The 18335-nt window shown below is 60.5% G+C and overlaps 1 protein-coding gene across 9 annotated transcripts in view; it reads right to left on the bottom strand.

The window, feature by feature from the left end:
• PLEKHA6 (pleckstrin homology domain containing A6) overlaps positions 1 to 18335 on the bottom strand; it is a 47633-nt gene that overhangs the window by 1464 nt on the left and 27834 nt on the right. For 3 of the 9 annotated variants that reach the window (XM_062013450.1, XM_062013444.1, XM_062013443.1), the window contains exons 3-23: positions 18194 to 18308; positions 18008 to 18112; positions 17832 to 17904; positions 17254 to 17354; positions 14600 to 14715; positions 13749 to 14237; positions 12524 to 13034; positions 11549 to 11635; positions 8153 to 8233; positions 6513 to 6581; positions 5880 to 5960; positions 5495 to 5644; positions 5092 to 5187; positions 4523 to 4634; positions 4261 to 4400; positions 2376 to 2502; positions 2137 to 2246; positions 1228 to 1410; positions 899 to 1063; positions 630 to 763; positions 403 to 545 (exon numbers count right to left, since the gene is read on the bottom strand). In XM_062013450.1, the coding sequence (XP_061869434.1) occupies positions 403 to 545; positions 630 to 763; positions 899 to 1063; positions 1228 to 1410; positions 2137 to 2246; positions 2376 to 2502; positions 4261 to 4400; positions 4523 to 4634; positions 5092 to 5187; positions 5495 to 5644; positions 5880 to 5960; positions 6513 to 6581; positions 8153 to 8233; positions 11549 to 11635; positions 12524 to 13034; positions 13749 to 14237; positions 14600 to 14715; positions 17254 to 17354; positions 17832 to 17904; positions 18008 to 18112; positions 18194 to 18295 (3175 nt within the window). In that variant the 5' untranslated portion in view covers positions 18296 to 18308. Of the gene's footprint in view, positions 1 to 402; positions 546 to 629; positions 764 to 898; positions 1064 to 1227; positions 1411 to 2136; positions 2247 to 2375; positions 2503 to 4260; positions 4401 to 4522; positions 4635 to 5091; positions 5188 to 5494; positions 5645 to 5879; positions 5961 to 6512; positions 6582 to 8152; positions 8234 to 11548; positions 11636 to 12523; positions 13035 to 13748; positions 14238 to 14599; positions 14716 to 15578; positions 15639 to 17253; positions 17355 to 17831; positions 17905 to 18007; positions 18309 to 18335 lie in introns of those variants that run through there. The other 6 variants (XM_062013449.1, XM_062013447.1, XM_062013448.1 and 3 more) reach the window with 4 other exon arrangements.

Here is an 18335-nt window from a genome sequence, read left to right as displayed (position 1 = left end):
AGCGTGGGCAGGACAAACAGCCACAGCGCTGCCCGGCCTGGCGTGCGCACGTCAGCTCCCCGCAGGGCTCCTCATGGACAAGGCACAGCGTGCTGCCCAGCTGGGCTCCCACCCTGCAGCCTCTCCAGCTCTCTGACAGGCTGCCCAAACCCATGCCCAGCTGGCAGGGCTGCTCCATCCCACAGCACTGCCACAGGGGAAGGCACTGTGGGCACGGTCCCGGCAGCAGCGTCGCCAGGCTGAGCCTCCCGCTGCACAGGGCTGATACAGCCCATAAGCCAGTCCCAACATCCAACCTGGCCCATCCATCCTGCCCTCACTCCTCCTGCCCACTCAGCCCCTCCTAGTCCCTCTCCCCCTGGGCTGGCACCCTCTGCCCCCCGTGCCCACCCTGTGCCTTACCCGAGAGCATGCGGCCGCGGCGGGAGGCCTCAGCAGCCAGAGCACACGAGATCTCTATCCTCTTCTCCTGCTCCTGCAGCTGGGTCTCGGGGTCCTGGGGGGTGTCCACCTCCCCCTCATTCAGGGGGATGACATTCTGCAGGCTGCACAGAGCACCTGGCATCAGCACCCATTGGGGATGGGCTGCTGGGGTGCACAGGGTGTGGGCAGGGGCACAGCAGCCTCACCTGGATTTGGCAATGAGAGTCTTGATCCTTTCTACCTTCTTCTGCTTCTCCTTCATCTCCTCAGGGCTCAGTGGCGTGTCAGGCTCCAGCTCCACGTACCTCTCAGGGATGAGGACTTTGTCTGGTGTGGAGAGCTGGGTGCAGCAGCAAGGGTTGAGCTGGGCACTCATCTCCACCTCAGCACCCCCAAACCAAGGACCCCAATGCAGAGGAGGGGGATGCCCCATGCCCAGGCTGCCAGCCCCCTCCCTGGGCCATCCCCTCCTCACCTCCTTGTTGATATCCACGTCATAGTGCTGCGGCTCCAGCTCCATCTTGCGCAGCCGGGCAATCTCCTCCTGGGGGGTCTCATAGACCTTGCCGGGCTCCTCGGAGCGCAGAGCTGCCTCCAGGTCAGAGATATCCACCTCATGGATGCTCCTGTGCCGCCGCACCTGGGACAGACCCCAACCCTGCTGAGCCCAGCCTGGGGGGCACATCATCCCCTGCCTCGTCACCACCCTCCCCTCCCACCCCTTCTGCTCCGTCAGGGATTTCTCAGGTGCTCTGCAAAGTCCAGGCTGGGTGTGCCAGGCCCGTGGGCACTGCAGGGACTCACCACCTTGTAGGAGGTGGGTGTCTTGGTGGTGGGGGTGTCGGGGTGCTGGCTGCCAGGCAGCTGCAGGCTGCGCCGCTTCTCCTTCATGGAGCCGCTCTGGTGCCGCTTCATGCGGTCGATCTGCTCCTCCACGCTCATCTTCACCTTGGTCTCGTTGGCAAACACGGCACTCTTGGGTCTCTCCTGGGGAGAGATCAGTGCCATGGGCACCTGGGGTACCAGCTTCATCCACACAGTGCCACAGGGCTGATATAGGCCAGGGGGGGCTCAGGGAGCTGGGTGGCATCCAATGGGATGGCAGGCAGGGGGATTTGGTGCTCTCCTGCTGCTGGAAATGTGGGTCTGAGCTGGTGCAAGGGGCCAAGGGTGTGGGGAAGGAGGTGGTGGAGGACACCTAGGCACTGTGGGCAAGGGGCTTGCATGGCTCTGTGCCTCAGTTTACCCGAGACACGTGGCTTGTGGTGCAGGTGGAGGAAGGAGAGGAGCAGCTGAAGGAGCTGAGGTTATTTAGGAGGAGGCTGAAAGGAGACATCATCACTCTCTACAACTACCTGAAAGGGTGGGGGTCAGTCTCTTCTCCCCAGTAATGAATGACAGGACAAGGGGAAACAACCTCAAGTTGCCCCAGGGGAGGTTGAGACTGGAGCTGAGGCAGAACTGTTTCCCTGAGAGGGGTGTGAGCCCCTGTGCCAGGCTGCCCAGGGAGCTGGGGGAGTGCCCAGCCCTGGAGGGATCCCAGAGCCGTGGAGCTGAGGTGCTGAGGGCTAGGGGTTAGTGGTGGGCTGGGCAGGGTGAGGGGAGGGCTTGGACTGCAGCAGCTTCAAGAGCTTTTCCACTCACAACAAGCCTATGTGCTACACCCTTTGCTGTCCTGGCCCCACCACCCCAGCCCCTCATCCTGAACCCTACCCGAGAGCTGAGCCCATTGGCCATGCCACCAGTGCTCCTCCTTGGCACACCAGCCATGGGCACTGCCTCCTCCTCTGCTGGAGACTTTGTCCTGGGGGGCACGATGCCCACTGCAGAGTAAACAGAAATACCAGGCTGAAACCCCCCCAGGGTCCAAGGGCAGGGTCCCAGCAAGACCCCAAGTGCCTGGCAGGCCCAGGGAGCTGCTGGAGTGGGACTCTCCAGCCCCAGTGTCCTACCTTTATTGAGAGCTGCTTGTTTCTCTGCCTCCTGCTCCTGCCAGCTCTGTGGGAGCCCCTCTCCTGCAGGCCCAGGGGCAGCCCCTCGCTGTGTCTCTTTCTTGCTCTGCTCGAAGCTTGGCTTGGGCTGCAGGAGGGAAGCAGGTCCTCAGTGAGCCCCTGTCCTGCCTGGGGGTCATGCTCTGCCTGGGGACAGTCCTGCTGCTCTCCACAGCCATGGGATGACACAGGGCCCACAGACAGGCTCCCAGGAGCAGACAGCAGACACCAGCTGGTACCAGGGCACCCCAAACCGTGGGCAGAGGGGGTGTCAGGGCTCTGCAGTTCCCAGCCCTGCCATGCCCAAACTCCTTCCCTTGGTGGGAGCACAGCCCAGGCATTGGCAGGGATTCTCAGAGCTGGGTTTGCCTTGGATGGGCAGGAGCTGGAGGGGTCATCCCCATTAGCAGAGATGTGCCAGCATTGCCAGTACAGATGTGCACCAGTACAGATGTGCACCAGTACTGCCAGTATAGATGTGTCAGCACTGCCAGTACAGATGTGCACCAGTACAGATGTGCCAGCACATCCTGCTGGGCAGCAGTGCCAAGAAGGACAGTGACAGAGGCAAGGGCAGAGGAAAGCAGAGGGGTTGACATTGGGGGCTGCAGCAGCAGCTTCAGGGGCTGCCCAGGAAGGGCCAGTCCCTGCCTTGAACGAGAGCAGTGAGTGCTGTGAGTGGGTGCTTGGGGATCTGACAGGGACAGGAGGGTCATGGTGAGGCTGCTGGAGGGACATTGCTCCCCGTGCAGAGGGCAGGTACCTGCTGTCCCCATGCCAAGTGCCACCTCCACGCTGTCCCTGTCCCCCCGCAGCCAGGGCAGAGGGTGAGCAGCCCCATCTCCTGCTTCAGCCCAGCCCCTGCCAGCTGATGTCTTGGGGAGGAGGAGGAGGGACAAGGCCACTGCTACTTGGGAGAGGTTTTGGTACCTGTCCCCTCTTGGCCTCGCTGCCTTGCTGCCAGGAAGGGGAGGTGGGGTACGGCCAGAGACGGCTCTCGCCGGGGAGCGGAGGAACGGTCGGAGGAGACTCCAGGGGCACGTAGGACTTGGGGAGGGGAGGTCGAGGCGGCCCTGGTTCCTGGGGTGGAGAGGAGCAGGAGGCATGAGAGCAGAGACACTGAGAGCAGGGAAGGAAGAGACAGTTAGAAAAAGATCCGAGACAACACACAGTGGAAGCATCGAGCCAAGGAAAGGAGGAGGGAGAGCAGCCACTGCTCCCGGGGCCTCTGTGTCCCTGTGCAGAGGGGACAGTGCTTCCCACATCCCCTGTGCAGAGGGGACAGTGTTTCCCACCTCCCACAACTGCCCTCACTGCTGATCATGCCCAGGGCAGCAAGGGCAAGCAAGGGTCAGGGTCTGCCCAAGCAAGGGGTTCCTGAGCTTGGCCCCCAGGAGCCCTCAGCATTTCCTGATCTAGGTGGATCTGCTTTAGCAGGGGGTTGGGGCTGGATGAGCTCTGGAGAGTCCTTCCATTCTATGATTCTATGATCACCTTGTATAGCCAGGTGGGGTTGGGAAGTCCCCAGATTCCCTTAAACCATGGAGGAAGATGAGACAAGCACTGCCAGACCCTGAGCAAGGGGACTGTGGTGGCAGCAGGAGCTGGTACTGAAGCCAAAGGCTGGAGCTGAGCAACTTTCAGCCTTGAGGGTTGCTTGATGCAGGAGCCTCGAGGCTGCAAAGCCCAGATGCAGCTCCTGGAAGGACCATGGACCCAAATATCACCAGGGGACACTGCAGCCCATGAGGAAACACAGCCACCTTCTGTGCCTGGTGCCCACCCAGCAAGGGCTTGGGCCAGCCTGAGAGCCAAGGGCTCCCAAAGGCTGTCCCAGCTCACTCACCTCACCAGGTCCTGGCTTGGTGGGTGAGCCCTGGGAGCCGGAGACGAGGGAGAAGGGGCTGAGGGGGCTGGTGAGGCTGGCTGAGCTCAGGGGGCTGGCTGGGCTGTTGGAGCTGTATGTCCCCGAGGGACCAATGGCCACTGTGGAGAAAAGCAGAAGTCAGGGTGTGCACTGCAATCAGGGTGACTCTGGGGCCTCCACATCCCCAGTGGGCACTGGGCACGTCCCACACCATGTGAGTGCAGGGACAGACCCTGCTCACCTCTGTGCTTGGCAGTGTCTGTGCCACGGGATGGGTTGTTCTTCCTCAGCCCCTCCATCACGTCCTGGATCCTCCAGATCTCCTTCTGGATCTGCCTGTTGAGCATTTCATTCTGGAGAGGAAAAGGGGCAGAGGGTCAGAGAGGCTCCCACCATGCTCAGCCCCAGGACCCCTGTGTGCTCAGCTGAGGCAGACACAGCCTGGAGGGGCTGAACCATTCACACCCAGGGCTCATCTCCTACCAGGAGACATCATCCTGCTGCCCCAGACACCCACCATGGGCTGGGGAAGAGCTGGCAGAGCCCCAGCTGCAGCTCCTCCATGGCAACCAGGTGCCCACAGTCCCTCTGCAGGATCCTGAGGGCTGAGCATGGAGCAGCCACTTTCAAATTGGCTCTTTGTGAAAAGCAAAGGGCTGAAGGAGCCAGGAGGCTTCCACCTCCATGGGGACAGCATGGGGACCCCAGGGATGGCAGGGGCACCTCAGGGATGGCAGGGGGACCCCAGGGATGGCAGGGTCACCCCAGGGATGGCAGGGAAGACCCCAGGGATGGTGGGGTCCTACTCACCTGGATGTCCAGGTTCAGCTGCTCCCAGAGGTCATCGTGCAGGGCAGACACCTCACTCTCCAGGCTCTCATACTCAGCAGTGCTGTTTGCCAGGGCCTGGAGTGGGGGGAGCTGGGTGAGTTAAGGGGTTCTTCAGCATGTTTCTTCCCCATCTGCTAGCAGCCCTGGCCCAGGGTAGTGTGGGAACACCCAGGAAAGGAGGAGGATGCTGCACCCAACACGACCCATCCCAGGCACAGAGGGGCTGTGCCCATAGGAGTGCCTGGAACTGACGGCACAGCAGCACAGGAGACAGAGATAGAAGCAGGAGCTTCTCCCTTCTCTTTTGTTTAGTTAACAAGAAGAGAGAAGAGAGCTGTCAGTGGGTGAGGAGCCAGTGCCCAGCCCAGAGAAGCCCCGTTACCGTGCTGGCCTGAGACAGCTCCACACGGATGTTGATGAGCTGATTCTGCAGCGACTCCTTCTTGTGCAGCAGCTTCTCTGGATAGGCAGGCTGGCTCCCAAACATCTCCAGCTCCTGGTGTGTCCCCATCAGGGCACTCTCCAGGCTCTCCTGGGGAAGGAAATGTAGCCATGAGAGCTCAGCTGGTGCAGGAGCTGCAGTCTACCTCCTTAACAGGCCATTAATGCTCAGGGAGTTCTGGGACTGCAGCATCTACCTCAGCTCAGAAATGCCCCCACTGAGGTGTCCTCAGAACAGCAGGACAAGTCACTTCCCACCTACAAAGGTGCTGCCTGGGCACCATGCAGCCAACTTCATCCCTGAACAGCCGCTTCCCAACACGCACCTTCTCTGCTCGGAGCTGCTGCACCAGCCTCTCCTGCTCCCGCAGCACCTTGTTCTGCTCACACAGCTTCCCCAGCAGCTTCTGCTCCCAGCAGGGAAAGAGAAAGAGAGGATGAGTGCCCCAGTGATGGGGTGTGCAGGGAACACCTGTGCAAATGGCTCTGTGCTCAGCTGGAAGAATTAGAGAATCATTTGGGGTGGCAAAGCCCCTGAAGCTGCTGCAGCCCCAGCCCTGCCCTCACCCTGCCCAGCCCAGCACTGACCCCTCAGCACCTCAGCTCCATGGCTTTGGGATCCCTCCAGGGCTGGGCACTCCCCCAGCTCCCTGGGCAGCCTGGCACAGGGGCTGACACCCCTCTCAGGGAAACAGTTCTTCCTTAGAGAGAAGATGCAGTTGGGACACAGCCCATAGGGTTGGATTAATGGGACAATGCCTAGTTGGGATCTCATCCCAACACGGACATGGGGCAAGAACAAGCAGCAAAGCTCAGAGGAGGATTCAGTCCCTAGGCTGCACACACTTGGAGCAGCACTGGGTCCCAGCCCAGCTGTGTGGGAGCACTGGACACAGCTCTCTCCATGGGGACAGGGACAATGGCACAGGGCAGAGGCCAGGACAGGCGTTTGCTCTTACATCAGTGTCTTGCTCGCTGATCTTGTAGGCATGCAGGGTCTCCCTGTAGGCCTCTGGGAAGGGGGTCACCTGCAAGCAGAGTGTGGGGTAAGCCTGGCTCTGAGAGCCCCTGGGGAAGCAGAGGCAGCTCCCAGCCCCTCTGCCCCATCCCCATGAGTGGAGAAAGAGGCTCAAGAGCTGAGGCTGTGGGGGCAGTGGGTGCTCCCCACCACAGGCAGGCGCTGGCAGGGATGTTGGTGCTGGAGCTGGGATGAAGGCACAACCTCCCTCCCCATTCCCAGCCCTGGTGCCCATCAGCTGGGTACACCCCACTGAATTAGCCAGAGCCAACCTCTCTGCAGGATGCCAAGAGCTGAGGTAGAGAGATGCCCTGTGAATCATTAACTGCCTCCATTTCATAGGCAGCAGGGAAACAAAGGCAGAGAGATTAAGCTCTAATCCCACTTAGCAGAGTGGAAACACCTATAAATCATCAGCTGTTCACCATCCAGCTTCTCTGTGAGTCATCTTCCTTTCCTGGAAATCTAAATTACTAATGGGACCTCACCAATCAAATGCCTCCAAGATCTAGAGATGAAAGGCATAAGAGAGGAAGAAAGGGATCATTATTGCTAGAAAGCAAGATGCTGCTTTAGAGCTACTTAAAACTGTAAGACAGCACAAACAGAGCTGAACCTGGGCAATGCCCAGTGTGGCTGTGGGCAGGGCCTGGCACATGGGGATGCTGCTGCCTCTGGGCAGGGAGCCTGGCCAGGGGGAGCATCTCAGCACCTCCAGCTTTACCCTCCAGCACATCCCTGCTCCTGCACACAGCAAATGGAAACAGACACCTTCCCCTCACTGGAAAACCCCAGCAACTGCCTGCTGGCACAGACTGGAGATGCTCTGGGCAGCACAGTGGGGGCCCACAGCCCCTCTGCCCTGGGTTGACAGTATGATGGGAGCCAGAAACCTGTTCCCAGGTGCCAGGACCTGCCTGTGCTCAGAGCTGCAGCCCGACATCAGCAAAGCCATCCTGATGCTTTGGCAGCCCTCCCTGGGCTGGGGAACAAAAGGAGCCAGAGCCTTAGGGGGGTAAAGGCTGTTTCCTTTCCCAAGAGTAGAGCTTGGGGCTGGATTCCTGTCTTTTAGTCATAGAATCACAGAATCATTTGGGTTGGAAAAGCCCCTGAAGCTGTTGCAGTCCCAGCTCTCCCCTCACCCTGCCCAGCTCAGCACTGACCCCTGGCCCTCAGCACCTCAGCTCCACACCTTTGGGATCCCTCCAGGGCTGGGCACTCCCCCAGCTCCCTGGGCAGCCTGGCACAGGGGCTCACAAGGCCCTGAGGGACACCACAAGGTGCCATCCCACGCTTTCTCCTTTCCTCATCAACACAACAGCAAACAGAGACGGCAAAGCCCGATGGAGGACGAGGATCGCTGCGTCCCCACCTTGTGCTCTCAGGCACAAGGATTTACCAGCTTTGAATGGCTCATGGATGGATTAGCAAAGCCTGTGATGGACTAGCAGGTCCTTGAGAGCATGATGTGCCAGAGCCAAGTGGATGCTGGAGCCTGAATGAGTGGGAATGGCAGGAGGTGAGGCTCAGGGATGGAGCGTGGGGCACCAGCCATGCACGGCCCGCCGGCCGGAGGCTTACTTGCATGTAGAGCTGAGCCCTAGGAGGGGAGGTCTCCACCATCCTGTTCACCATACTGATCAGGGTTTCGCTCTCACTCATCTGTGGCAGACAGAGAAGGAAAGTGCAGAGATCAGCAGAGACACACTTGGGTGCTGTGGGTGCTGTGGGTGCTGCGGGTGCCGTCGAGGTGGCTCAGTCCCAGATGCCACCTCCAAGAGATGTCCCAGAGGCTCGAGGCACATGGAGAGCAGCCCTGGCTGGTTGCTGCTCTGTTCTGTGCACTCAAGAGCATCCTGGGGTGGTTGCACAACCTTGAAAACTTTGTTGAGGGGAAAATACAGATAAAGCTGAGCCAGCTCAGAGCTGGGCAGCAGCAAAGGGCACACACACAGACACAGGCTTGCACAGATGGCCACAGCACAGTGTGCTGCCAGCACACAGACAGACAGGCCCTGCTCCTCAGTGCCCTGTCCTCACAGGGATGGGATGGCCCTGCTCAAGGTGCAGATAAGCTCCAGGCATCAGGGAAGGTGCCAGCTCTGGGCTGGCAAGGAGCAAAGTGAACAGAGTTCCAGAGCATGGGAGCTTCTCCCATTAATGCAAAATCCAAGAATCCCAGCATGGTGGGGTTGGGAAAGGCCCTGCAGAGCTGCTCCAGCCCCAGCCCCTGCTAAAGCAGCTGCCCCTGGCTCAGGGGGCACAGGAACGTGTCCAGGTGGGGTTGGAAACCTCCTGAGAAGGAGCCTCCACACCCTCCCTGGGCAGCCTGGGCCAGGGCTCCCTCCCCTCAGCACCAAAGGACTTGCTCCTCCTGTGCCAGGGGAACTGTTTGTGTTCCAGCTGATGCCCATCACCCCTCATTGTGTTCCAGTCACCTTGGGTAACCCTCAGTTCATCACAACTGCACCTCCCAGAGCTGCAGCCATCCATGCTGCCCTGAGCTGTGCCAAGGAGCACAGACCCCAGCCCTGGGGCCTGTTCACTCTCCTGCAGCCTGGAAGGTTTTGCTGCTCTGGGTGCATTGCTGTGGGATGTACAGCAGCAACAACCACGAGGTCCCTGGGTACTGCCCAGTGCAGCTGCTCAAATCAGCAGCACTGGAGCTTCACTGCTGCAAGAGCCCTCAGTCCAGTGCAGGTGATGCAAAGGAAAGCCCCTCAGACCCCAGACCCTCAAGGTCCAAGGGGTACCAGCAGTTGAAGCACAACCCAGGGACCAAACCCCACCTGGGATGCAGCTGAGGGAGCCATCCCTGCAGCCAGACAAGCAATGAGAGAGAAAATAACACAGCAAGCTGTTTGAAAAGAGATACTTGACAGCATCACTCCAAATTAGTCTCTCCAGAGGTCAGCAGGAGAGGAGGAGGAGATGCAAAGCCTTTTTAGGGAGTGTTTTAAAGAGCCTTGGAGAGCAAGCATTGCTGCCCATGGCTGTGAAATAACCCAGAGAGCTTTTATTGCAGCGAGTGCTCCTGCCTGTCCTTGGCTCTGCTCCAGGGCAGACACAGATCTTGGCCATCACCCACCGATGGAGATTTGCAGACTAATGAGATTGTCTCTGGAGCAGCTCCCTTACTGTGAGCTTGGCTTTTGCAGGCGAGTGCCTGGGCTGCAGCACTGGCCAACAGCTCCTGGCCTGGCTTTGATATCACCCAGTGCCTGCAGTTCTAACCCCAGCAGCCCCAGGGGTCTCTCCCAGACCAATTTGCCCCCAGCCCACACTCCTGGATGAAGTCTGTTCACAGCTTTCCTCCAAATACCCCTCTAGCATGCAAAAACTTGCAAGTTCCTGCTTTGGTATGAGTCCCAGTGGGTGCCTCATGCCCACCTTGCATCAAACAGGGCCAGTGCATCACCAAAACCACCTCACACCCATCTGGCTCCCCACAGCTCACCCAGTTGCCCCCCAGATGGGAAGCACCAGCTCTGGGCATTGCTGGGTGTGGGTGTTTTGCAGCATCCTGAGCCAGAAGCACATTGTACACCAACCTGGGGAGGCTTTCAGAGCTATCTGCTTCCCCCTGCACCCCAGAACAGCTCCCAGGTACATGGGAGCTCCCCCCTCTCTCCCCCCCAGCTCCAACACAACACACCAAAGGCACTGTCAGGGGGGATTTTTCTGCCAAGCAAGGAGTGATCCTACAGATGGGAAGGATGGAAGATGCAAACCAAAAGACAACTCGTGCTGCTTTAATGCCAAGAAGGGTGAGGATGGATGTTAGGGGAAGAGATGCTGCTCTGGGAGGGAAGGGGATACTGCTGGGGACAGGGCATGTGGGAATGTAAGCAGCATGAGGCTTGCAGCCAGCTCTGCCTACCTGCTGGTCCAAATACTCTAGGTTTCTTTGCAACTGAAGGTCTAAAAGTTCATCCTAGCAGGAGCCAGCAGGCACGCGGCAAGAAACCAACACACAACATATAAAAGAAGAAGCAAAGCAGTTAGGTGAAGGCCAGGGAAATGCCAAACCCTCTCAGCTGGGGAGTCAGACCACCACTTTGGTTGGAAAAGCCCTTGAAGCTGCTGCAGTCCCAGCCTTCCCCTCACCCTGCCCAGCCCAGCACTGACCCACAGCCCTCAGCACCTCAGCTCCACGCCTTTGGGATCCCTCCAGGGCTGGGCACTTCCCCAGCTCCCTGGGCAGCCTGGCACAGGGGCTGACACCCCTCTCAAGGAAACAGTTGTCCCTAAAAGGCACCTGTTAGGAGGCACCTCTGTTTAGAGGCATCTCCCTGGCACAGGGCTGGGGAGAGCTGCTGTGGACGTGGACCTGCTCTCCTGATGCCTCAGGAGGCACAGCCCTTCCCGTGTCTCTGGCTAGCGAGGATGGACGGTGGCATGAGCAGGTTATGGTAACTCGTGCTTCTCTCTCCTACAACTGCCAGCCCTGCCCTGTGGTTTTGGGACCCCTGAGCTCTGCAGAGGGTCCTCCTGGTCTCACCCTGTCAGCTCTCATCTCTCAGCACTCTGAGGGGAAACATGATGCAGGAAGAAAAAAGCAGCAGCTGGAGCCAGAAGTGAGGAATCAAGAGGGGGAGAGGTGCAGGGTGGGTGACAGCCTCAGCCAGGGACCACTCTGAGGGTGATGAGCCCAGCCCAGCATCACAGGGCATAACGGGGTCCAAGGATGTCCCACTGCCCCCACAAGAGCTGCAGGACAGGACCAAAGGCCTTTCCACAGGGGTTTCCTTTGGGTATAGCTGGGAGGGACCAGTAAAGGTTGGAAGCACATCAGTACAACAACCTGCAGTCCCAACCTGCCCCAGAGCAGCCCAGCTCCAACCCACAAAGCTGACCCCAGAGCACTGAGCTTCCTCCTCAGCTGACTGAGTGAGGAGCCCCCTGAGCTGCCCACATCCCCTGGGAGCTCTGCACACCCCGAGCCCACGGGGCTCACCCCCCCTGCAGGGTACTCACCATTTTGTCGTGGATGGAGGGTGATGCTGGGTAGTGGTACGGGTACATCCCTGCTGGGCCAGGCCGCCTGTCACCCAGGTAGTCGTACTGAGGAGAGAGGAGACCCCCCACCCAAAAGCAGGGACATGTGAGGCCAGAAAGCACAGGCAAGGGCAGAACTCTGGTCCTGCAGTGAGGTGAGACTTGGTTTTGAGGTGTGCAGCAGGGAGACAGGACCAGCAGTGCTCCCTGATTGGGAACACATCAATCATCAGAGATTCACCGAACTGGTTTGGTTGGAGAAGCCCCTGAAGCTGCTGCAGTCCCAGCTCTCCCCTCACCCTGCCCAGCACCACTGACCCCTCAGCACCTCAGCTCCACACCTTTGGGATCCCTCCAGGGCTGGGCACTGCCCCAGCTCCCTGGGCAGCCTGGCACAGGGGCTCACACCCCTCTCAGGGAAACAGTTCTGCCTCAGCTCCAACCTCAACCTCCCCTGGGCCAGCTGCAGCCCATTGTCTCTTGTCCTGTCATTCATGGCTGGGGAGCAGAGCCCGACCCCCAGCTCCCTGCAGCCTCCTGCCAGGGAGTGTCAGAGAGTGCTGCTGGCTGCCCTCAGCCTCCTCTTCTCCAGGCTCAACACCCCCATTCCCTCAGCCCCTCCCCAGTCCCTTGTGCTCCAGCCCCTTCCCCAGCTCTGTGCCCGGCTCTGGCCACGCTGCAGCCCCTCAGTGTCCCTGTGGCAGTGAGTGAGGGGCCCAGCCCTGAGCACACACAGTGCCCCTGAGCACCCCATTCCCATCCCTTCCTGCCTCATGTCTCCAGCCTCACAGAAGCAGCCAGGAGCGAACAAGCACAACCCAGGCAGCTTTGTATGAGTACAAGAGGAGACCTAAAGCCATGAAGCCACCACAGTGGCACTCTAAAGCCAGGCTGTGCTGCAGCCTCCCGGGCGAGCATCTCCCTCCACCCCCCCACACCCCTCAAGGCCTTTACCTTTGGAGAACTGATGGATCTCCTCATCATGAAGGTGGTGGGCTCGGCATAAATGTCCTCTCCCCGGGGCGGGAGACGCTCAAAGCGGGCGCTGGGCGAGCGGACGGGGGAGTAGAGACGTGCCCGGGCGTAGGAGCCCTGGCTGGGCGAGCGCGGCACGGAGCGGGAGCGGGGCTGCAGCGACAGGCGCCGCAGGGAGCCCGACGCCCCGTCCACCTCGTCCAGGTAATTCGGTTGTCTGCCAGGCCCAGGCAGCCAGACTGGGACATCTTGCCGGCCGAATGAGGGGTGTTCTTTCCAGTCCCGGAGCTGGTAGGGCCCCCCGTTACGGAAGGAATGGCGTTTGTCCTCCAGAGCCCAGGGCGGGCTCAGGCGCTCGTAGGCCGGCATGGAGCAGATGCTGTCGGGACGGACCCCGGGAGGGTAGTACTGGTAATCCTCGGGGTACTGCGGTGAGTAGGGGGAATAGTAGTCAGGCACCCGACGAGACATGGGGTAAAACCTGGTGGGGCTGGGAGAGGGGAAGAGACAGTGAGAAGCAGGCTGGTGGCCAGGAATTGAGGGTCCCAATGGGCAGAGGCAGCCTGAGAACAAGCAGTGCCTGGAATGGCAGCTGGCATCCCTCCTCCCAGGGCCCCCATGGCAGCCTCTCCTCCAGAAGCCCTTGAAGCCACTGCAATCCCAGCCCTCCCCTCACCCTCACAGCCCTCAGCACCTCAGCTCCACGCCTTTGGGATCCCTCCAGGGCTGGGCACTGCCCCAGCTCCCTGGGCAGCCTGGCACAGGGGCTCACACCCCTCTCAGGGAAACAGTTCTGCCTCAGCTCCAGCCTCAACCTCCCCTGGGCCAACTGCAGCCCATTGCCTCTTGTCCTGTCATTCATGGCTGGGGAGCAGAGCCCGACCCCCAGCTCCCTGCAGCCTCCTGTCAGGGAGTGTCAGAGAGTGCTGCTGGCTGCCCTCAGCCTCCTCTTCTCCAGGCTCAACATCCCCATTCCCTCAGCCCTTCCTCCTCCTAAGACTTGCTCTCCAGGCCCTTCCCCAGCTTCATTAAATCCATCCCACTCAGCTTTGCAGAGCTCACACACAGCCCAGAACCAACACTCTGGGACAGAAACAAGACTCTCTAATCCCAGGAGGGCAAAAAAATCCAATGTGAAGGGAAACAACCACCCGTGGGGCAACCCTGTGGAAAAGCACCAAGCCCCTTCCTCCCCAGCCCTCACCTCCTCAGCTCCTCAGGGGGCACAGCCCCCCGGCGCGAGTTCACCCACTGCTGCAGCTGGCTCATGGAGCTCTTGCGCTGGGCGACCTTGTCGGGGTTGGCTCTGGGGGCACAGCCCCGGCGCAGGGCCCCGCTGTCCCCGTCGGCCGGGGGGAAGGCGGCGCTGCCGGGGCGGCTGGGCGAGGCGTACGGCCACCCGTTGGGCTGCTGCGGCCGCTCCGCGCCCCCCGCTCCCCGCGACGCCTCGGGGTAGGGGCTGCCGGGCTGCGAGGGCATCTCCTGCCCCACCGTGCCGTTGGTTTTGGCCAAAGGCTCCTTCTTGTTCTCAGCCTTCTCTGATCTCCTCTCCAGCTTGTCCGAGCCGCGGCCGTCGCCTTCGCCCCGCGTCTTGGCGTCGGGGTCGGCCCTGGGCTGCTCGCGGTGGTTGCTGTTGCAGTGGTGCTGCTGGTGTTTGCTGGGGGGGATGTTTTCAGAGTCGGGTTTTTCATGCCTGGTGGGGGGAGTTGCAGACACAGGAGAGAGGGTTTTAGCTTCTGCAGTGGGTGTGGGTGGGTTTTGGTAGCCAGAGGGGGCTACAGGGGGGGATGCTTTGAGTCAGAGCTGCTAGAAGCAGCTGAGGAGGGGAGTGATGGAACAACTCGGTGGGCAGTTGGTACCCAGCCAGGGTTAAACCATCAAACCCTCACTTTGCAAAGCCTCTGAGGTGGCCAGTAACCTCCTGCCCCTCCCTCAGCCTCTTTGGGCCATTGCTCCCTCAGCTCTGCTCTCACCCTCCCACAAGTTTCCTGACCCTTGTGCCCCATCCCCAAAGAGACCAGGGGAGAGGGGTGGCACGTGGAGACGTGTGCTGACCTCTGGGTTGGGGGGATCTGCACCCGAGCAGCTTCCCCCATGGCTTGGATCCAGGCTTCCTGCTCCTCTGTGTTCTCAGCACTGAAGAAGTAGGTGCGGATGCCAGCGTGCTCGGCCTGGGGAGACACAGGCTGCTCCTTACTGGCCAGCACCTCCTCCACCCAGCACACCGTCACCTGCAGGGGCACACACAAGCAGGGAGAGACACACAACAGGAGGGTGAGAGCTCCATTTCCACCCTGGCACCCAGGTCCTGCAGAAGCAAGGCATGTTCCTTCCTCCCCCTGCCCAAGCCTCACGGGCACGTGCATCCTCAGAGGCAGCAAGCGGGATGAAGGCTGTGCAGGAAAGCGGGGCCAGCGCCAGCCCTCATCCCTTCCCAGGGCATCACAGGGACCAGAGTCCTCCCCAGGGTCCTGCAGCATCCCAGCATCAAGCAGGTCCCTGTGGGGTGGGCAAAGGGCCCGTGGCAGTGCCATGCAGGGCAGTGCCAGTCATGCAGGGTTGGGGGGAAGGTGGCTTCTTGGCCCAGAAAACAGGTTTGGGAAGGAAAGAAAGCTTGCTTTTGGTCCAGGGTGTTGGTGCTCACTCAACCAGCTCTGACTATTTATTCCACCTTCCCCCTCTGTGGAGGAGCAAGAAGGGAGAGAGATGGGAGGTGTTTTTCCCCCCTGAAAGACTTTCAGGGCTCAACTTCTTCAAGAAATAAAAGTGCCAAAACCCCACCCAAACTGGGGAGCTGACTCAAACCTTCTCTTGGGTATCTTCCCCCTTCCCCAGAGCATGCAGCCACCGTGCCCAGCCCCAGGGTCACCTCCTGCAACCCCCATGCACTGCTGGCCTCCAAAAGCTCTGCAGCCTGAGCCAAAGATCAGCCTAAAGCGATTCCCACCCCCAAAATGAGCCCAAGCAGAGCATGCTGGCAAGCCTGCAGGCCACTCACCCTCCTGCATGCAGCAGAAACACAAGAAGGTACTACCTAGGCAGTGGCTGGGTGCTGGCGTGGTGGATGGGCACCAAGAGAGACCTCCTGTCCGGCATCCTCGCCCGCAGAGAGAGGAGGAAACACAGACATGAGGTGAAGGCACAGCGTGGCAGGAGTGTGGGTGCTGTGGCACAGACCTCTCCTGGCCCTCAGGACCCTCTCTGCCCTTCTCTGAACATCAGCCATCCTCCCCAAACCCTCGTGTGTGTGTGGGGGGGTGGGAAGGCAGCCAGGCGCCTGCACAGCTCAGTCTGTGGGCAGCAGCTTTGCAAGGTTCTCACCCCACTAGTGTCACAAGCCAAGAGAAGAGATGTTTTGACACCTTCAGGTCACTTCTCTGCTGTCACCTGCGGAAGCCACAGGCAGAATTCCCTCACCAGCTGCTGCCATTGGCACGTGGGTGAGCTCCTCCAGCCAAAGCCTCTGCTAAAGCAGCTTCCCCTGGCTCAGGGGCACAGGAACGTGTCCAGATGGGGTTGGAAACCTCCTGAGAAGGAGCCTCCACACCCTCCCTGGGCAGCCTGGGCCAGGGCTCCCTCACCTCAGCACCAAAGGACTTGCTCCTTGTGTTTAAAGGGAACTTTTTGAGTTCCTGCTTGTGTCCATCACCCCTTGTTGTGTCTCTGGGTGCCACAGAACAAAGACTGGGCCCATCCCCTCAACATCAGCCCTTTAGGTATTGATCAGTATTGATGAGATCCCCCCTCAGCCCTCCCCAGGCTGAACAGCCCCAGGGCCCACAGCCTTTCCTCCTCACACACATGTTCCATCCCCTCAGCATCTTGGTAGCCTCTGTCTAAAAGCCTGAAGACTCTCTAGAAGGTTTGAGGTTGGCAGCTACAAAACTCCACCCCTGGGCTGGGTAAAATGCCCTGTGGGGACCACAGACACTGTTGCTGCCACGCTGGTGGGCAGCGAGGCACATGCTGGGTTTATGCCCAAGCACAAGCCTGTGCATCCCCAGCATGACCCACAAGCACAGGCACCATGGGCAGCTGTGCCAGTGAAGGCACATGGTGATGCCAGGAAAGCTCAGCCCCTGCTCTGAGCGAGAGAGAGCCAAGGTCTGCTGCTGAGGATGGGCACAGAGGAGCACTCAGCTACAGCAACAGCCCTCTGCATCCCACTGCCCTCCTGCACACCCATGGCACAGGCTGAGGCAGTGACCCACTTCAGGCTGCCCCCTTGCAGTTACAGATCCCTTCACAGCAGACAAAGGAGGCAAAAAAACCAAACTGGAGCTGGGGACACCTCTGTGTATCTCTGGCACTGGGGAAATGCTGCAGCAGCTGCTGGGGATGGGCTGCCTGGGAGCAGCGATGCTGAGGGGAAAGCAGGGCAGGGAGAGGCTGGCCAGGGCAGAGCTGCTGCTCACCCTGCACCCAGCACCTCCCCAGGGCATGGGGCAGCAGCACATGCCAAGGGGCAGAGCTTGGGAGCAGCCCAGGCCAGGGGGTGAGGGGCTGATGACCTTGCAGCCGTTTGCCCCACCCGTGCCTCAGTTTCCCCATCAGAAGGCACATCCACGTAGCTCAAAGGGTATCCCAGGGCGGGTTGCTGTGGTCATCCTCCTCCCCAGCTTGCTCCAGCCCCATCACCAAGAAAGCAAGAGTGAGCAGCAGGGATGCCCTGAGCACCAGCACCACCCCAGTGCCACCCCAGTGCTGACCTTGAACGTGTGCTTCCTGCTGATGTTGTCAGAGGGCTGCACAGCTGCCACACGGAAGCTGAGGAGGGGGATGCTGCCCAGGATGCTCTCCTCCTTCTCATCTGGTGGACAAACAGGGTGGGTTACGGTGGCAAAATGTGAGGGTCCCACACACAGAGGAGCTGGGAGCCCCAGCTGCCCCCAGCACAGACCCAGGGGCTGATGTGGGGACACAGACCCAGGGCCACCTGTGGGAAACCTCTGCTCGCCTGTTGCTCTCCAGCAGCTCTGAGGCTCCAGCCTGCTCAATTATTCATGCCCACTCTAGCTGGAGCTGCCAAGGAGCCTGGGGAAGGCTCCTGCCTTAACCCCTCGAGTCCCCAGCGTGCCAAACACCTGCACAAAGTGCTGCTGTGCATGGCCACTGCTCCCTGTAGCCTCCTCACCTCCACATCCCTTTGCCCACGCTGGCAAAAACCTGCCCCGAGCCCTGCAACAGCCTGAGCTTGCACAGAGGCACCTGGCTGGTGGCCACTGCGTCTTGCTTAGCGTGGCATGAGCTGTTGGGGGGCACCCAGAGCGGGCACACGCTGCCATACCTTTGTAGTAGAAGAGGCAGCGATCCACCAGCACGAACCAACGCTTGTTCCACTGCTTCACCCCCGAGCTGGCCTGCGAGAGAGCGGCAGTGAGAGCAGCAGCCAGCCCGGGCAGGGGCTGGCACGGCCCCGAGGGGCAGCCAGGGCACATCCAGGGCACCGCCAGGGCACGATACCTGCTTGTAGAGCCAACCACTTTTGGTCACAGCAGCACTGGGGTTCCTCTTCATGGAGTTGGAGCGCTTGCCAAAGGCGATGCCCTTTCGGGAGGGCCGTGCAGCCTGCAGGGGGGGAGAGGAGCTGCTCAGTCCCTGGGGGAAGGGTCCCCCACACCCCATCCCCAAGCGGCTCCAGGCACCCACCCGGCCTCCAGGTCGTTCTGGGGGCCCCTCTGACACCATGGTGTGGTTGGAGGCCTCGCTGGCGATGGGCACCGCTCGCTTGCTGCCCGTTTTGTTTGACATGTCCAAGGTTGGTCTGTGGCACAGGAGAGCTGAGTCAGCA

Source organism: Colius striatus, chromosome 22 (assembly GCF_028858725.1).
Source record: "Colius striatus isolate bColStr4 chromosome 22, bColStr4.1.hap1, whole genome shotgun sequence".
NCBI lineage: Eukaryota > Metazoa > Chordata > Aves > Coliiformes > Coliidae > Colius > Colius striatus.
Note: the sequence above shows the minus strand (reverse complement) of the source record. Positions and strands in the feature narration are given on the sequence as shown.